The 17612-nt window shown below is 49.2% G+C and overlaps 1 protein-coding gene across 1 annotated transcript; it reads right to left on the reverse strand.

The window, feature by feature from the left end:
• Nucleotides 1-12439: 12439 nt before the first annotated feature.
• On the reverse strand, nucleotides 12440-13413 carry PURA (purine rich element binding protein A). Its single transcript, XM_084216094.1, has one exon. The coding sequence runs from the start codon at nucleotides 13396-13398 to the stop codon at nucleotides 12448-12450; it is 951 nt and encodes a 316-aa protein (XP_084072220.1). The 5' UTR covers nucleotides 13399-13413; the 3' UTR covers nucleotides 12440-12447.
• Between the last annotated feature and the right edge of the window lie 4199 nt (nucleotides 13414-17612).

Raw genomic sequence — 17612 nt, forward strand, 5'->3', positions numbered from 1 at the left:
GCATCTCTGCCTCACTTGAGTTTCAGAGGAAGGCTCCTTATTCCACCCAAAAGGACAGCAGGCTCTCAAATGTGCCCTGTGCTCCAGAATGACATGGAGGAGTCACTTCAGTGGCATGAAGTAGTGCAGGAAATGAATTCTGTCTTCAGTCCTGCACAGCCAGATTTCCTCTCCAGCCTTGTCTCTGATGTCCCTCAGACAGCACTGGCTCCCCAAAGCCCCCAGATCTGCAAAGCCCCTCCTAAACTGCTTCATTTCCCACTCATGGATAGCTACCCTACCACATGGCTCTTCCAGTCTGCTCCTTCAGAGCTGGACTTCTGTCCTTGGGTGGAATCTTCCTGAACTCCAGAAGTCCCTTCCTTTATAACTATTTTAACAACAGTTTTAGGGTTGTTTGCTCTTTCCTGACAGAGTTCTGCCTCATCTGGATGCCAGTAACTTTCCCAGGTATCTATGGTAAGTCTAAGACTTCATTTTTCTGATCTTCTCCCCTGCAATATTTTGGAACAAAAGACTCACTTCTAGTCCAGCACCTTCTACCCTGAGAATGCTGAACCTGCAACTCAGTGACTCCCAGGTGGTGACTGCTACTTAACAACTCAACAATAATTGTATTTTGAATCAAGTCTTATGTTTTAGTCCTGAACAAAGGCTAACTCTAGACCAGGCTGTTGCAAGAAATGATCCTTTAAGTAAATCAATATGTTTGCTCACCAAAATGTTAGCCAGTTCCCCCCAAACAATCTGGCCAGATAGCATGGCCATAATAGAACTCACTTTTTCTAACAGGTTTATGAAGATGCATGAGCCTGTTTTTTTCCCAGGGCTCATGAAATCCTCAACTTTCCTTTTGACTGGAATAGAAAACTTCCTAATACCTCCATGTCATTAAAATACAGAATTTATGTCCAACATAAATGTGGCTGTTTGGTCGTCAGTACCCCAATTTCCTCAGATTTTACAGCAACCTTTTAGATGTAGTGCTCCTCCTTTACGACCTAACATACCTGCTACAATGGCAGGTAATGCAGTATCTTATTGATTTCCATCACCCCCACCATGTTTCAATCAGAGCAGCTGTGACCAGGTCTTTTTTCACCCCTGAGCAGTCTACAACAACTATTTTTGTCTCCTCTTTCCACCCTGTTGTGCAGATGTGCTCGTTCCTTACTCCAGCCCAGTCCCTCCTGTGCACACAACTCTGCTCCCAACCTCCAGCCCCAACACCTCAGCCTCCCACCAGCCCCTGTCCTCCCCAAACCCTGCCCACTTCTCGTTCCACCAGGCTGGGGATGCCTGGGCTGAAGTGGAAATGCTGTGAAGTCACAGCTCTTCAGTTCACTCCCCTGCCACAGCCTTTTCCCAGGCACACACACAGACTTTAGGAAGAGGCACTGCCACATCCTAAATTCTGTCTCCTTCCTGGACAGCCAGTTTAGCTTCTCAGGTATCTCAGCTTCAAGAATGCAGGCTTGCCCCCAACACTCTGATACTTTTCAAGGTTTATGTGTCCAATCAACAGGGAGATAGTTTGATGGATCTCCTAATCATTGGGAGCTTGTATTTCCCATCACCAAATCCTCTGCCATTCAAACCTCCCACAGCTGCTTTTCCAGCTTCTGGAGGCATCTCCAGAACACAAATCAACTCCTCAACCAAGGCTTTGGTTATAAATCACCCTTTCAATCCTGTCCAGTTTCAAGTCTCCACAAGGCAGGGCAGTCAGTGCTGTGGTGGGAATGAACCCTGACCATGCTTATTTATTTCCAAAAATAGACTTGGTCCACAATGGACAAGAGAAATGTCCAATTCTCTTGGATTGGACAAGGATTTGGTGCCGTCTCTCCTCCAACAGCTCAGCAGTTCTGGCCTCAGGATGCTTTCTGGAGCCTGGAATGCCCCCACCTGTTGCTCCATATAATATTTCATCAGCAGATAATCACTCATAAAGCGTGTCCTCTCTGCACTCTTGTGTGCAGCTCTTTGTGCAATTAAGCCAATGTACTTTGATTCCCATAATTAAGCTAGGAATTTTACTTTATGACCATATAAAGTCCATCTTCAAACCAAAAATAGACTGACCGTTAACAGATTCTTTTTTTTAAATGACTTTAAACTGCCAATTAGAGACTTGCATTGGACAAGATAAGTTACATATGGCCTTGCAGAAGCCTGCAAGGACTCATTTTCCAGGACTTTTATTGACAGGTGAAGCTCAGAGGCCAACTTGTTTTTTTTAAGATAGAATGAGCCTCTGATCACAGCAGATCTATCCACAAACCAAACTGCTCACATGCATGAAAGCAGAGATGGCTTTTACATGAATCTGCAGTGCTCAGTTCAGAGTTATTAACGACAGAAAATAATTCAAAGCCTTTAGTCCCTACTTTGCTCAGACCTGCCTGGTTGCCCTTCAGCAGCCCCTGGCAACAGTGAACATACTGTCATTTATAATTTAAATAAAACAATCTTTTTAATAAAAAGGAATTCTGACCCCATTTAAACTCTCTACCTGACAAGACACCAGCTTCTTTCCTTCACCTCTGGTGCTGCTCATGCAACATTTTTTTTAAGCTGACCTGCCCACACAGCTTCTGATAAGCCAATGCTACATTGCCAGCTCTCCTCAGCATCACTCGAGTGGGAGGTTTAAATACCAGATTTCACAAAACCCTTTCTCCATGATTCCTAGCCCTGGCATTTCTTGAAGTATTGACAGACCGGCAAGCTTTCCCAGCTCGCCCAAAAGTGAGCCAGCTGGACCTGCTTCTGCTGGACTGATGCAGAGAGAAGAGCTGGTCCCTGAAATCCCAGCACTCACCTCTCGACCCCTAGGTGAGTTTTGAGGAGCCTGGACCGGCTGACACCGATGTGCCGATGCAGACTCACTCCCCAGGAGCTGCTGGTCTGAGCTCCCCTGCCCATATGAGATGCCTGGGCAAGAGGTGAGCCCAGGCAAGTTCCAAACCTCAGCAGACTGCAGGCAATAAAGCCAGCAGCCTACATCGTGCTCACTATTGTGCAACCAGGATGGAGCACGGAGAAATAAAATGCATTCCCTAGGGAGACACTAGAGCAAGCGCAAGCTGGGGGACAGACACACCCAAACCAAGGTGGCTGCCTTTCAAATGACAATGCTGCTCCCAGACATCCCGACAGACAGGTCTGGCCCGATGCACAACCCCTGTCCTGCCCTCTGACAGCCACCTTTCTACCCAGAGTGAGAAGAAACCCCCCCAAACCTCTAATGGCCCAGCCTCGACGGGCACACAGCAGTTTGAGCCTGAGTCGCACAAGACATTCACCAGTAATAGAAAAAACAACCGCTGCTCATTTACTGACACTCAGCTCCCAGCAACAGAAACTATCCAGGACCATGATATGGACACAGCCTCCTCCAGCCTCACCTCAACACCAGCCACATCAGCACAAACCACGCTGGGGGGGTCAGCCCCGCAGCAGCCCCCCCGAAACCCCCCCGTGCCAATGCTGGCCCGTGCATCAATCCAGAGCACGGTGGTGATGATGTCTGAGAGCCCAGGCTCAGCTCCCAGACCTCCCTGCAAGCATGACAGTAACACCTCCCAGCCCAGACTGCTGCCCTGTGTCAGTAAGACACGATCTCTTGCACCAAGGCTGCACCCACGGGGCTGCTGCACGGTCTCTGCACCGTGTTCAGTACCACAGCCAAATCCACCGGGGTCAGCACGGTCATGGGGCTTCAGACACAGCTTGCAAGCCACTTTCACAAGCAATTCTCCATTGAAATCAACATCATGACTGGGATGACATTTCAACACAAGGAGGTTTTTCCCAAAAAGCTGTCTAAATCTCTCCAAGTCATGCACTTGCCGTCCCAGCGGCGCACACTGGATCAGCTCCCACAACAGCCACCTCCCTCCAAGGTCTCCCCAGCAGAGAGGGGCACATCCTTCCATGCTGCAGATGTAAATCCACACCTCTCACCTCTCCAGTCTCGAACAGAAAGAATGAAGCTGGTTTTTCTTGCTTCCTGCATATTTCAAGATAGTGTTTCAAGAAAAAATGCTTCAACGCCACAGCCAGGGAGACTCAGCAGAAACTGCCACTGCCAGTATTGCAGCCAATCCTCTGTGCACTTCAGTCTGCTATGTGGCCCAAGACTCAGAAAGGGCTAAGGTGTGTATTTTTGCAAAGCTAATGTCAGGATGGACAGCAAACCAACTGATCACAAACAAAACCAAGGAATTGTCTGAGTTAAGACTGAGTTCCTGCTGGGGAGATCCAGAAGATTCCCGTTCAAACCAAAAACCCTCCCAGCTGATGGCTGATCCAGAAAGGAGCAGAGGTTCACACATGTCATGAACTCAGGCCTCAAAAGGAGGTGTGGAAATGGCCAGGGTCACCAAGTTCAACAGCAAAGTAGAGCCTGCTCAGGACCTGACAGCTATGTTACCTGTGTTTTGGATATTTCACTCTCCTATGAGCTCTAGCTCGGCATGATAAACTTAATGCCCATTGGTTGGTAAAACTTGTCTTAGTTAAACCCAAACTGTATCAGGTCTTGTGCTCTTAGACTGCTCCAAGGTACATCATACAGGGACAGTAGAATTTCCCTACCAAACCACACACCCAGCTCGAGCTGCAGAGGTCCTGCCACAGCCCAGGTGATGTCTGGTCACCCAAAACAAGACAACACCCACGTGCAGGCAAAATCTACGGCCAGCCTGAGCAGGCTCCACCTCGGCTGGCCACGGTGCCTCCAGAGCAGAGAGCTCAGGACCAGATCCTGTCTCCGGGTGAAGGAGTGCCAGCAGTATCGATCTGCAGGGGGACAGTGAAGCATTGTTTGGGGATACCCAGCCATTCACTCTGTCTTGTTTTAATCAGTCAACATTCAAAAGACAGATAGTGAGGCCAAAAGTCCTCTATCTTTATCTTTTTTCACTTAATCTCCAGCTGACATTTTTTTCCGTGAAAACACGCCTCGTTTCTTGCTGCATGACTTCAACTCTCCCTCTCCTGTGATATTTTGCCTCAAACAGGCTACACAACCGGTTACTACTTTTATAGAGGTGGGAGTGACATGCTTTGACTCTTCCAAAACACAAAATGCTCATCTGGCTTCAGCCACCAAACTGCAACAATGGGGACCAGCAGAGCTACCCCAGCTGGGGAGTTGCTCCATGATCCCTTGGGACCAGCTGCCTGACACCCCTCAGCTGCTTGTGGCAATGAGCCACTGTCATCAGGCTCTCATGGGCTTCTCTTAAGAGCTGTGCTGATGCTGAAGCATTTGCATGGCAGCCCAGGTGCACCTTGGCCATCCATCTCTGCCACATCCCCTCTCCCACCTTGCTCTGAAAGCCTTTTCCCACCCTCCAGACAGATAACACCTCTGCTGTGACTGCTGGGAGCTCCTCCCCTGGACAAACTCCCTCACCCAGCCTGAGTCTGCCGGCTCAGGAAATGCCTTTGTTAGTGACAGCACCACGCCTGCCCCAACACCAACCTGCTCATCCTTTCCCTTCCAATGTACTCCTCCAGCAACTTCTATGCCAACCAAATTGCAGTAAAATATCCAGAATGCCATTGGAGAAGTAACACTGTGAACCCCCTGCAAATGGATGATTTGGCCTTTACTTCTCTTTGCTATCTGCAGCTGTTCTGCACTAACAACAAACAACACACAGCCCAGAAAAGCCTCGTGGCCCACTTGTAATTCACAAGAAGTGGGATGCTTGCAGACCCTGATGTGAGCTGCCTTTCTCCCAGACTGCAGTACTGTTAACACACAGCCCATCAGGAACTGAAATGCTTTGGAAAGACAACAAGCAAAGGAGGATAGGCAGGCTAAGAGAAACTCCCAGAGCAGACCCAGGACCATCTGGCACGAACGGGAGCCTCTGCTGGGAGCAGAGCAGAGCAGAGCAGAGCAGGCAGCCCGGCTCCAGCTGTGGAGCTTCCGGAGAGCTGCCACACGAGAGGAGCATCCTTCCTGTGCCATCACCCCCAGCCATCCCAACACAACACACACCTCTTCAGAGAAGAAAAAAATACCATGAACTTCAGGCCCAAAGATTAGGCTCTGGGGAATACGAGCTTTTTAAAAAGGTTATAATTTTGGAAGTCCATTTAAATTAACCTTAACTAGCTTTAAACTCTATATACGTATCTCCTTGCCACGCTCACAACCCACGCACATTTTGCAGTGCCAGTGAGCTAAATCATGTGCAAGTGAGCAGAGTAAAAGGAACCACAAAAAAAAAAAAAAAGCTCTGGGCAGAAACTCTCTTTCTCTCTTTCATTGTTGCAAGCGGCAAAGGAGATGGCAGCAGCAGAAGGAATCAGGAATAAAAATGGAACTCGCTTGTTTACCTTGTCGGTTTTGTCAAAACATTGTGACAACGCTTTGCGTGCAGCCAGTTTCTCTGTTCTGCCACCAAAAATTCAGAGCCCTTCACCTTTCTTCACGCATTACAGGAGAAAGCCAAGAAGAGTAAAACTTTTAGGGAGAGAAATGAGTGTGCAAAAAGATATAAAAAAGCCCAGCATGAGATTTTCAAACTACTGGGCTCCTCTTCCAGATAGTCCAAACACCACCGGGAACAGTGACCCTCCAGCTGCACAAGCTGAGTTAACGAGGAGCAGGCAGCCAACAAAGGAGGAGAGTAAGACAATAAAGGGAAAGTTTGGGTAAGCCTGACAAAAAGCAAAAGAAAAAGAGAAAAAATAAGTAAGAAAAAGCCAGGAAAAAAAAAAAGCTGCAAACTGGGTTTCTAAAAAAGATAAATTCTTGACAGTGTCTTTTTAAAAGAGAAACTCACAGTGCTTCAGGCAGAGCCCTACCTCTCCAAAAGCCACGCAATCCAGTAGGAAGCAGCAGCTTTTTGAAGGAGCAAATTGCACAGCTGTGGAAGAATTTGCCTTTACTGCCTTCTTTCCAACTCACCTAAGAGAGACTCGATGTCTACCTGGAGGACTAGCAAAACCGAGGAAATTGGTTGGTTCTAGTTATACTTTTGAGGTTTTCATGCTTGAAGAGAGCCCCTAAAATGTAAACCTGTTTTAGCATTCTTGTACATTAATGTCATCGTTCTCCCTGCTGACTCCCACAACTTCTGCCACAGACAAGTCAATCAGATTTGGTATATGCCCTGGGACAGGGAAGGGGAGGGCTGGGTTTAAAGCAAACAAGCAACCAAAAAATAATTATATCAGTGTTCTGCAAGGTGTTGGATCCAAGCTCGGTGGATCTGCTGAAGTCTTCGATCCAAAACACTTGGCAATTTTACTTAAAAAAATGAAACAAAAAAAACTTTGACCTGTTGAACTTAGAGAAAAGCAAGTGGCAGACCTTGGAGGAAGGGCGGCAGTGTGTGAGGGTGCAAAAACATCATGTGCTGTAGTTCACCACTTTAGAAGAAATCAGAGTTTTGCTTTGGTTGGCTTTGCTTTTTCTGAAGTGCCAGGGAAAGGCGCTTCCCAAAGGTCGACTTTGGAGTTTACGGGCGCCAAGGTGGAAGCATGAAGGGAGGACATGCCAAAAACGTCAGGTTTGCATAAACCCTTCTGGAAAAAGTGCACCGCGGTTTTAGGAAAAATGCATATCTACCAAATCTCCACTGACCAGGGGCCACTTGTGCACGCAAAGTTGCATCAATTGGCAGCATCAATGCTGACATTTTTGCCTTCTCCTTCCACCCCCCTCCCCAATTTTTTTTTTTCCTTGGGAGACATAGAGCGCCACTGCATTAGAACGTACAAGAAATGAAAACAGTGAGTACGACTGATATAGATCCATTGACTTTTTATTACAAATGTACTTGATCACTTGGCTTCAAAAAAGTTTAAATCAACCCCTATTTTCTGTACGCCAGTACAAAGTAAAATCTATTTTACAAATTAAATACCTAAAAATTTGACAAAAATATTAAAGTTTGATGGAAAAAACAGTTATAAAAATCTTAAATCCCCTTTTAAGAAGATAAGAGATAACATTCCCTCCCAACCCCCACAGTCCTGTTATACAATATTAATAGTCATTTTTTTAGAATAGGTAGGTATGTTATATCTTGCTGTTAGCATACAAGTCACTCTAATAGCTTTATCTGTATATACTCCAGTTAGTGCATGAATGTCATCTGATTGAATATAATCAACTATCTTTAACTGATCCCTAATTTACATTTCATAGCTTGCATAGTTTGAAGGGACAAAGGTTACACTACAGCTAATCATAAAAAAAGGTGGTTACAGTGCTATTTTTAAAGGCAACAAAGTAATTGCTCCCAAAAAAAACCCAAACCCAAAACTAAACGAAAAAATAGAAGTTACCGGTCGGCTCTGAGCAGGGGTTAAATCCCCGGCAGCAGCTCTGCCTGGCTCACGGGGTGGGCTCTGCGCCCGCCCGCTGCCCCCGGGGCAGCCCCTCAGCGCTTCCCACAGTCCCGGGACAGGTCGGGAACCGCTCTCCCGGCAGCGCTACGCCCAGCGCATTTCAACCCCTGCGAGGGATACGCACAAAGTGACACTGTCAAGTATTTATTTCCTTTTTTTTGTTTTTGTTTTTTTTTTCCCCAATTGAATTTTCAAAAAACGAAAAGCCCTCCGCATACGGGCGCGCCCGGCTGGGAACTCGGCGCGCTCCCGGCACCCGCGGCCGGGTCCTGCTCGCCCGCCGATCCCGCCCGGCCCAACGCGGGGGCTCCCGGTACCGGGGCTCGGGGGGAACCCCGGAGGGTCCGGCCGGGCCCCCCGGCTCCCGGGAAAGCTGCTGGCTGCCTCCCGCCGCAGCATCGTAAGCGGAACCGCAAAGAAGAGGCAGGAATCAACAGCGGCTCGTGCTGTTTCTTTTTTTCTTTTTTATTTAAATTCTCAAAGACAGAGCGATTTTATTTTTTTGTTTTCATTTTAACAAAAAAAATAGAATTTGAATTCGGAGGACATTTCCCCGTTAGCATAAAACCACTTAAAAGGTGGTTGTATTTCAATGGTAACTTACTTGACAGTGTCCCTTTAACTTAAAAATAAAATAATGTCAGTATTGCAATGAATTTCAAGTTTTCTTGCACGTAGTCATTATAAAGTAGCTTTTATCATGCTCTTGGACCTATTCTACAAGACATTTAAAAGCATATCATCAAGGAAAATATAAGGCATACTTCTCAGGAATTAGGTATCTTGGCACATTTGAGCATACTGTCTTTTTTAAAAACAACACATATGGTCAAATATACCTTTCTTCTTCTAACATTAAACAGGGTTTTCTGTACTTTGTTTTAAATACTGAGATATTAGAGCCTTGGTAAAGTACCGAGCACCTCCGGGAAAACAAAAATTAAAACAAAAAAAGCAAAAAAATAAATCCAATGAAAACTAAAACAACCAGGAGCAAAATCCCACGAATCTTTACAGTCATTTTAGTCTTTCGTTATCATCATTCATCAAGTCCTTGAACATACAGAACGTGCGTTAAAAGAAGAAAAAACCAAAACGAAACAAAAAAACCAAGGAAACACGCAGAAGAAACCCAAAACGAGACAAAAACTGACCACAAGTTCTCGGCCACTGTTCACAGAACTGCCCGCGGGCTGTTCCAGGCTGTACTGGTTTGACTGGACCCGCGCGGCCCGTGCGCTCCTCCAGTCAGCCGGATCCTGGGCAGGATCCGGGCGGCGCGGGCGAGGAAGACCACGGGAGGAGCCTGCCTCGTTAGCGATGCTCCCAGGAGCCGGGAGGGACGGAAGGACACTCTGCCGTGCTCTCCTCGCCTCCCGCTACTTATTGCTGGGAACGCACCGCGGCGGCGTGGAACTACGGGCGCCGGAGCGCGTCCGTCGGCAGCGCGACAACTTTGGGGAGGGCAGCGAACAGCAGGACCGAGACAATCAATCAAGTAGCAAAACCAAAGCAATTAAATTCCTAACTACGTCTAGCAGCATGGAGAGTGCAGTCCCGACACATCACAGTTGAAGTACAATAATCGCTGGAACTGCCCATCCAGAGCCTCCGATTCAGAAGCAGGTTATCAGACACATGTTTACATGCAATTGAGAACCATTTCAAATGTCACATTACGCACTCTGAAAAGCTTATTTCACTACTGGGAAATAGGAAAAGTGCACATTAAAGCAATTTTAAACATTTCCAGTGATTGTTTAAAAAGAAACAGAAACACCTCGCTACCAGCGGCTCGTGTTTAACTTTCTGTGAACACTAACAGCAAACTTCTTTCAAGGGCAATAATGCATGGTACAATGGAAACAGCTTGTTTTGACACTTACAGTACATCTCAAAAAAAAAAAAAAAAAAGCAACAAAATAAAAACCCCAAGACGAAAAAGGGAATTATAATTTCAACTGGGAATAAAATGACAGCAGGAAATCAAATTCTTTAAAACAAGCTTTTTTTTTGTTTTCTCCCCACCCTTCAGAAACTCCATCCTTGCCCCTCGGTAAAGAAGCGCTGGCAGCTCCTGCTCGCACAGGAGCAGCTCAGATCTACCTGACCCCTAACTCAGCCAAGACCATTCAGCAAAATGATTGCATTCCCAAAAAACTTCCGAGTGGAACAAGATTCTAGTTTCTCTGAAATGCTCTCTACTGAATTCCAGCCAAGAAAAGAAAAGAAAAGAAAAAACAAAAAATAAAAGTTTTGTTTTCACTGTTTAAGGCATCTTTTTTTTATAACATTTTCTCTTCACTCGCAATGATGATAGTCATGCAGCAGTTTAATGATAAAAATATATTAATATTTTACTATACAGCAGCAAGAAGTTAGTCAATTAAAAGCACACCAACTTTTTTTTTTAAAAGAAAAAAAAAACATAACTGAAAAACAACGAAGACAACCTGTAAAAGTCTATTATTATTCTTCTTATTATTACAAACAATTTCAATTTGGAGAACACACCTGGACAGATTAGTGTTCTGACAAATCTGTGTTTCCCTAGCCTAGGCTTTGAGCAGAGCCCGCGCCCGGCGGGAGCTGGGACAGGGAGGGCAGGGCACGGCCAGGCTGGCCAGGTATGTAGCCAGTAATAATAACTAGCACCACAGCTACATGGAAATCCATGACGGACACACACCGGCTTGGCTTTCACTGTCCAACCAAACTCCGACCCCCATGGCTCAGTGGGATCACGCTGCCCTCGCTGCACTGCTTCCTAACAGGCCTACGGAAGTTAACAGGGATCAAAGCATCGGTCCGGACCTCGCACGAGTTCAGGAGATAGTGCTAGTGCCAGTGGCCACACGGAAAGACTCGCTACCTGCTGTCCAAAAACAGGTGGACTGGAAACCGCTGCACGTCAGGTTAAGTACTTTTAAGTACACAGAATAAAAAAAATATATTATGAACAATACAAGTACATCTCATATACACAATAATGACAATACGCCTACTCAGTTGTAAACCAAACAGGTGCAGAAAAAAAATATTATGGGAGGAAATTCTTTACTTTTCGTTTTTTTTTTTTCTCTCTCTCTCTCTTTTTTTTTTTCTTTTCCTCTTTTCTTTTTTTTTTTTTTTTACTATTTGAATAACTTTGGTTCAAACGTAAAAATCACAAGTTAGCAAATTTCATTTAAATGCCTTTTTTAATAATTTTTCTTCATGTTCACAGAAGTTTCACTGACCATTTTTATATGTTTAAGGTCCAGATGCAATGCATATTGTATAAAAGAGAGCACTTATTGTTTACCTTGCATGAATTAAACCTACGTACCTTTTAACTCTACAAACTTCTGCATAACATTTAGACAAAGCTCAGACACACAGCATGCCTAGCCCTCATATATATATACACATCTCTAATCACAGGTATATAGGGTGTCAAATATACTATAGTAACCTCCATGTAAGGTTCGAAATTTGGTAACAAAATGAGAAGAAAAAACTAAAAATATTATTTTACGTGTTCTAAAATATCTCTTTTTTTTTTGTGCTAAAGTCAAATGTTAGCTCAACATGAAAAGGACTTTTTTTTATATAATTCAGCAATATTATAATCTTGACCATTTTTGCAAACACTTTTAATAATAATAGCTTAAACGTGTACAAAAGTTCTCGGTTAATTAGGGAAATAAACACTCAGTTCTTTATATTTTTAATCAAGTAGGAAACACAGTTCATATATAATGTTATTACTTTTTTTTTTGACTCTTTTTTTTTTGTGTGTTTTGTTTTTTTTTTTTTTGGCTTTTTTTTTTTTTTGTTTTGTTTTGTTTTGTTTTTAGCAGCTGCTTACTGTTTGATACGGTGGGTAAAGTGGAGGAACATCCAGCGATGGGTGGCGGGTCTGAGGCGCTGCTGCTGCCGGGCGGCGGGGGGGGCGCCGGGCGGGCGGCGCGGCCGGGGGGGCTCCGGGCGGAGGGGGGGCTCCGGGCCGCCGCCCCCGCGCCCCGCCGCCCGCCCGCCCTCCCGCCGGCGGCGGGGCCAGTCCGCGTCCCGGGGGGCGGGCGGTCAGTCCTCCTCGGGCTCCTCGGCCTGCAGCAGCGCGCCGGGCGGCCCGGCGGCGGCCGCCTCGGCCTCGGGGGGCGGCTCGGCGCCCACGGCGGGGGCGGCGGCGGCGGCGGCGCGCTTGTCCCGCTGCTTCTCCTGGATCTTCTTCATCTCGTCCGAGTACTTGCAGAAGGTGTGGCCGAACTTGGCCCAGACCTTGTAGGGGACGGTGATGGAGTTGCGGTAGGTGGGCTTCACCTCGCTCACCCGCATGAACACGCCGTACTTGTTGGAACCCACGTCGAAGAAGAAACGCTTGTTGTCCACAGTCAAGGAGGTGCCCTCGGGCAGCTCGGCCGGCTCCTCCTCCACGCCGTAGTCGTCGATGAGCTTGGCCAGGGCGTCGCGGAACTCGATGAGGCCCTGTGCGGGCAGCGCGATGGTCTGGCCCTGCGTGGAGCCCAGCCCCGGGCCGCGGTTCACGGTCTGGCGGACGCGCAGGAAGCGCCCGCGCTGGTTCTCCTTCAGATCCATGTAGTACTTGCGGTTCTCCCGCACCAGGAACTCGCTCTTCAGCGCCCGCCGGGGCTCGTCGGCCGCCTGCGCCAGCTCGGGGGGCTGGCTGGGCCCCAGCTGCGCGTAGTGCTCGATGAAGTCGCCCAGGTAGTCGCGGAACTCGACGGCCACCGACATGGAGAGGGTCAGGCGGCTCTTGTTGCCGCCCGCGCCCACCTCGGCGATCTTGAGGAAGCGGCCCTTGGCGTTCTGCTTCACGTCCAGGTAGAAGCGCTTGTTCTGGATGTCCACCCGCTTGGAGGCCAGCTCCTGCGTCTCGTGCTGCAGCCCGCCGCCCGGGCCCCCGCCGCCGCCGCCGCCGCCGCCCGGGCCGCCGCCGCCCGCGCCCGGCCCCCCGGCGCCCGCCGCGCCCCCGCCGCCGCCGCCCTGCTCGCTGCCGCTGTCTCTGTCCGCCATGATGCCGCCGCCGCTCCGCCGCCGCCGCCGCTCGGGCCTCGCCCGCCGCTGCTCGCCCCGGCGCGGCCGCCCCCGCGCCGCCGCCGCCTCCTCCGCCGCCGCCGCCTCCTCGGCCGCCCCCGGCCGCCGCCGCCGCCGCCTCCTCCTCCTCCTCCCGCCGCCGCCGCCGCCGCCGCTGCTGCAACAGCCCCCGCGGCCACCAGCCGGCCGCGCTCTCGCGAGATCTGCCGGAGCGAGGAGAGGGCGCGGGAAGGCGGCAGAGAGCGGCCCCCGCCGCCGGCCGCCCCGGCGAGCACGGCGGCAGTGCCGCGCCGCCGAGCGGCCGCCGCGGGTACTGCAGCTGCGCGCTCCCCCCGCGCACCGGCAGCGCCGCGTCCGAGCCCCGCTCCGGGCGGCACCGGCACCGCCCGGCACCGCCGCTGGCCCCGCCGCCGGCCCCGCCGCACCCGCGCTCCCGCACCCCGGGGGCGGCCCGCGGGCCCCGGGAGAGCCGCCGGGTTCGTGCTCCCCGCAGCGAACCGGACGGGAGAACGCTCAGCAGCGGGCCCTCCTCCCGGGTGGGATGCCCGGGATGCCCGGGTGGGATGTGTGTTTATTCGGGGTTGATGATGAAGTTAATTAATTGGTGGCCTATGGCGTGGCGCGGGGTTTGGAGGCTCGGGAGCGCTGCGGGGATGCGGACCGGGGGATCGGGCGTCCCCCCGCAGCGGGGGCTTGGAGGTGGGGCTTGGAGGTGGGATTTTGGAGGCTTGGAGGTGGATTCTGGAGGTTTGGGGGTGGGTTTTTGAGGTCGGGGGGTGGGTTTTGGAGGAGATGCTTTAGCTTCTAGTCCTTGTTTCCAAACCCTTATTTTTAAGCCAGCTCCAGCCCAAGTAAGGATGTTTTCTCCTGATGCTGCAGGCCAGGAAGCAAACTGGTAGGATTGCTCTGGGTAGAAGTCGCTTCCCTGCCTGCTGCTTCCAGGACTGCTGGCTTCTGTGGAAGGCATGGATGTACCTCTAGCATCCCCAAAACCCTGCAAGTGTTGCACAAAGAGTGGTGCTATGAGGTGAATTTTGGGGTGGCCTGTGGAACGTGCTTGGAGGAGACAGGGAGCGAACTGCTGAGACATCTTGTTGCCTTAGAGGATGCTCAGATATTGCAGGAGGAACCCCCAGCCTGCCCCATGGCTATGGTTAAAGCCGTGGTGATGGCGACTCCATGGGTAATAAAAAAAATACACAGAGAAACAGTTTCCTTTTGCCACAGAAACAATATTTCAGCACTGGCTGAGCTGCAGCTTGCCAGCTGTCAGAAAGCCCCGAGCGCTGGGGATGTGCTGTGCTCTCCGTGGGTGCTGGGTTTGATTTTCAGCCTGCCTGAACTGTCCTGGGTGTTTCCTGGCGTGGGAACTGCGTGTCCAGGTCGGCATCGCACGCTGCCCCCGCGGCAGGCTGCAGGCTGGTGCTTTGGCAACCCCTCTCTCTTGATTTGCTCTTTTTATCCTCAAGTCAAATGACATCAAACAACCTAACCCGCGGCCTGTTGCTGTCACCAGCAGGTGTCCTTATGGATGAACCGAGCTTTATCCGTGTGGTACAACTGGGAAGTGCATGAGGAGTTGTGTTTGTGCCCTTGTGGCCGGTCTGTCTCTGACTAGGGGGCAGTGAAAATTGCTGGTGCTGAGGATGCTGGCCAGCACAGAGGTTGTTTTTCCTCCCCAGCACAGGCCAGTGGTACCTTTTCAGGAGTGGATGTGCTCCAAGTGGATACCAACAATCCTGGGAACAACCTGTCAGTGTCAGTGCTTTGGGGGACGATGTTTTGTGGGATTCTGCTTGCCCAGCACCTTTCAGTGTTGGAAGTCACAGCCACTACCTAATGCTCTTATTTTGGCTTGAATAAGGCGTTTGTTTATTGAAGTAAAGAAAACAAAGGGAAAAAAGTGTTTTTCTTCCCAAAAGACAATCTTTTCCATGGGAGCTCCACCACAGCAGCCCATGCTGGGGATCCACAGGAACTTAAATTGGTCTCCCCAATCCTAAAACAAGATCATGTGGCCAAGGTAAGCTTGGGATGGCTGCTGAATGAGGCAAGGTGCAGAATAGGATGGACCACGGGGATGGATAAGTGCAGGAGCCAGGAGAGTCTCTCCAGACGTTCTCCAGGTTCTTGCAGGGAGCTCCTGGGATCTTGCAGGGAGCTCCTGGTCACAGGCTGCCCGTCCTGGCTGCTGCAGTCCTATCAGGGGCTCCCATATGGTTATCAGGCTGCACACTGCGCTGCCTCTGTGGCTTCTGCTGAAACCAGACCTCTTTGCTCTGAAAATCAGAGATCTTTTCATCTCCAGCCCCACAACTCTCAGTTTGGAGATTTCACAAGATTTTCTAACAGTTTCTCTCCTTCCATGTGTCTCTCAGTAGCAATTATACCCCCTCCAGCCCTGTTCTGATAGCCTAAATGAGACCAAATTTAGGTAGCTTCCTCTCATCAGATAATCCTCCTTTCTTTGACTGTTGTAGTCATTTTCCACACCGGTTTCTGTTCCTTGGAAAGATAAGGGAAAAGATTTTCAGAGTTGTGGCTGGGATTTCAGGCTTAAGATCAATGGGCCTTTTGTTTTGAAATCCAATTCAGTGGGCTTTTAAGAACATATCTGATCATTACTATGAGCATCTCAAAGTTTGGAGCCCCAGCCTGTAATCCAGCTACGAAACAACAACTCCGCTGACTCCAAGAACTTGTACAAACATTTATAATCAACAGGCGGCAAGCTAAGAGCCATTCAAACAAGTGATAAGATTAGTAGCTGAAGTGGCTGGGCTGCAATTGTTATTGTGCAAGTCAAAGAAAAGGCTGTCACACACGGAGGATATTGCCAAGCAAGATTCATTTGAGTCGCCGAGTCATTCTTCTCTCATCCGCTGTCTGAATTCTCCTGCAGCCTTCCCAGATCTGCCCCGGCTGAGTTGGGCGATCTGCTGGCTTAGGAGGTGACTGAGTTTAGACTTTTTTCCAAGTTCTGTCAGATATTTCCCTTGGTCTTGTTCTTGTCCAGCGCCCCCACCATGGAAAAGGGGAAAAGGGAAGTTCAGAGAACTTCCTGTGCCGTGATGGGAGTTGGAGCACTGGAGCACCAAAGCTAAGCTGCTGTTGCCATCTCTCGGATGCAGAGCACTCAGAAGGCTTTTACAGCCACGGGGGGATGTCTGAGACTGGGTGAAGGCTCCGACCAGCTCTGAACAGGAATGTGTAACAGGATGGTGAAAGCTCCTTTTGCTTTCCATCTGGGTCCTCCTTGGAGTCTGCCTTTGGAGAGAGGAGTTCAGCATGGCTCGTCCACTGCTGTGGGGCATTGCTTACCCTGTGAACAAGCCCCATCGTGTGCAGCAAACAAGAAACCAGCACACAACATATGAAAGTCATTTAGGAAGATGGGAACGATGAGCGGCGCACACAATAGCGTTGCTATTAGGATCTGTCGATCCTAATTAAAAAAATACTTCTCAATGAAAATTATTTATAAAAAGAAATCACAGTGACCCTAAATCAAATTATTTGTGAATGGTTTTTAGTCTCCCAGATCAGTTAAAACTCCTGTGTTAGTCACTGGACGTCATCCAAGCTACATGCTGAATGAATAACATCCCTGCCAAATTTCATTTTTTTTTCACCCTCACCCAGTTTGGCACAGGACAGTTAAAGTCATTTTTCTAAATATCTTTCAGAACATCAAGCGACTGTAAAATAACAATGGGAAAGCTTGGCCACGGACAACTGCAGCCCTCCAGTTGGAACCGCTTCTCTCCAAGAAAGCAGCTCCACTTCCTTTGATGATCTGTTTTGGGGCAGCACCGAGGCAAGGATTCCTCCACGGGGGAACTGGAGGGTCACTGCCTGAGGGATAACCCTGCCAGGGAGCCTGGCTTCCAGCTGTTCCAGAGTGGGGCAGAGCTGCATCCAGACCGGTCCTGGGTACAGGGTTGGTGTCTTTTTGGCCACCTGCTAGAGGGTGACATCCCGAGGACATGTCAGCCATTCCTTGTCCACAGCGGCAGTTTCCATGGTGAGCTGTAACGACGCCTCTTTTGCTCACTCTTCAGAAACAAAAAAAACAAACAAAAAAGAAAGAAAGAAAGAAGGAATCAGTGACCGCACAATGGCAGAACAAGTTCTTGCTTCTTGTGTCTGCAAAGATAAAGGGCTAATTCTTCTAAGCACTATGTGATGTCCTA

The sequence above is a fragment of the Fringilla coelebs genome (assembly GCF_963513975.1).
Source record: "Fringilla coelebs genome assembly, chromosome: 15".
Lineage (NCBI taxonomy): Eukaryota > Metazoa > Chordata > Aves > Passeriformes > Fringillidae > Fringilla > Fringilla coelebs.

Excerpts from the sequence above, each read along its gene's own strand:
- PURA (XM_084216094.1), bottom strand. The coding sequence starts at position 13,398 with ATGGCGGACAGAGACAGCGGCAGCGAGCAGGGCGGCGGCGGCGGGGGC.